This window comes from Diplotaxodon limnothrissa, linkage group LG16 (assembly GCF_057381915.1).
Source record: "Diplotaxodon limnothrissa isolate DT_005_m linkage group LG16, D_limnothrissa_male_GT1.1, whole genome shotgun sequence".
Lineage (NCBI taxonomy): Eukaryota > Metazoa > Chordata > Actinopteri > Cichliformes > Cichlidae > Diplotaxodon > Diplotaxodon limnothrissa.
In genome coordinates this window covers 18,402,935-18,404,751 of record NC_140611.1, presented here as the reverse complement: position 1 = coordinate 18,404,751, position 1,817 = coordinate 18,402,935, and the positions used below count along the sequence as shown (strand labels likewise).

The 1,817-nt window shown below is 52.2% G+C and overlaps 1 protein-coding gene across 1 annotated transcript; it reads left to right on the top strand.

Annotated features, from left to right (window-relative positions):
- Window positions 1–503: 503 nt before the first annotated feature.
- On the top strand, window positions 504–1,538 carry sox1a (SRY-box transcription factor 1a). The gene has a single exon (XM_085374997.1). The coding sequence runs from the start codon at window positions 504–506 to the stop codon at window positions 1,536–1,538; it is 1,035 nt and encodes a 344-aa protein (XP_085231123.1).
- Window positions 1,539–1,817: the final 279 nt, after the last annotated feature.

The following is a 1,817-nucleotide window of genomic DNA, read 5'->3' as shown; positions in this document are numbered from 1 at the left end:
CTCCGAGAGCGTGTTTGGAAATTTCAAATGCCTCGTGCTATTTGTGGGATTGACCCTCCTTTCTCCCTCCTCATTCTCCTCCTCCTCCTCCTCCGGTGTGTTCTTCCTCTATGGTCCTCTAGTCACCTGACCAAACGCCATGCAAATCATTCCGCTGCTAGAGCCTCATTGGCCGCTTGTGGCTCATTTAACCGCTGTCAGTGCTCATCATATGGCCGCCGCTTTAACCAACTTCTCAACTCCGACCGGAAAAGTGGCTCAAATGCGCATTCTATCACAGTGGATGTGAACCAGCCCAGGCGAAAACAGGGCGAACTGCTGGTTGGAGAACATTTTATATGCCTTTTCGGATTAATTTTCATCACGTGTTTATTTCAATTTGGGGTAGAATATTAATTTTGTAGCCCAGTTATCTCGAGCGCACCCGTACCTGTGTGCGCCTGACCTGTTGTGAAAGTGACTTGTTTTTTCTCTGTTGGTGGCGAAGTTTAAAAACCAGGTGAATGTATAGCATGATGATGGAAACTGACCTTCATTCCCCCGGCCCCCAAACGAACACGACGACGGGGCAAACGGGGCCGAATAGCGGGTCGAAAGCGAATCAGGAGCGGGTGAAGAGACCTATGAACGCGTTCATGGTGTGGTCCCGTGGGCAGCGGAGAAAGATGGCGCAGGAGAACCCCAAAATGCACAACTCTGAAATTAGCAAGCGGCTGGGCGCCGAGTGGAAGCTGATGTCCGAGGCTGAAAAGCGTCCATTCATCGACGAGGCTAAACGGTTGCGAGCCATGCACATGAAGGAGCATCCGGATTACAAGTACCGACCAAGACGGAAGACCAAGACATTGCTGAAAAAGGACAAATATTCCCTTGCTGGTGGACTTCTTTCTGGGCCGAGCGGTGGCGGTGGAGTTGGTTTAGGGGTTGGCATGGGTTCATCCGGGGTCGGGCAGAGGTTGGAGAGCCCCGGAGGTCACGGAGGTTCCGCCAGCTCCGGCTACGCGCACATGAACGGCTGGGCGAACGGTGCGTACTCGGGGCAGGTGGCTGCTGCCGCGGCGGCCGCAGCGATGATGCAGGAGGCTCAGCTAGCCTACAGCCAGCACCCGGGGAGCGGAGCGCACCACCACCACCACTCACACCACCATCATTCACACAACCCCCAGCCCATGCACCGCTATGACATGACAGCCCTGCAGTACAGCCCCATCTCGAACTCTCAGAGCTACATGAACGCTTCCCCATCCGGCTACGGCGGGATCACCTACACGCAGCACCAGAGCTCCGGCGTCTCTTCCTCAGCTGCCATGGGGACATTAGGGTCGCTGGTGAAGTCGGAGCCGAGTGTAAGCCCTCCCGTCAGCAGCACACACTCACGGGGTCCTTGCCCCGGAGACTTGAGAGAGATGATAAGCATGTATTTACCTACCGGAGAGCCGGGGGACCCCTCAATGCAAACTAGACTCCATGCCTTGCCGCAGCATTACCAGAGCGCCACGGCTGGAGTGAACGGGACCGTCCCGCTAACACACATTTAGAACTCATAGAATAATTGAAAACTGCAAACGAACCATAACCAAATATTTACCTCTTTTCTAAAATAACCCCGGTCCTGAGAACTACCTGCATTTTGTACAGAATGTTTATGATATTGTAAATGAAGGGTAAATAGCATATTCATCTCGGCTTTTTTTGGAATAGCCACCAGTGGAATTATATAACAAATATGATGCTGAGATATTGGTTATTGTGCTATCATTTATTTATTTTTTTTGTCCTTTATTTCACAGTCTTAGCTGAGGGTTACGCCAGGTTTT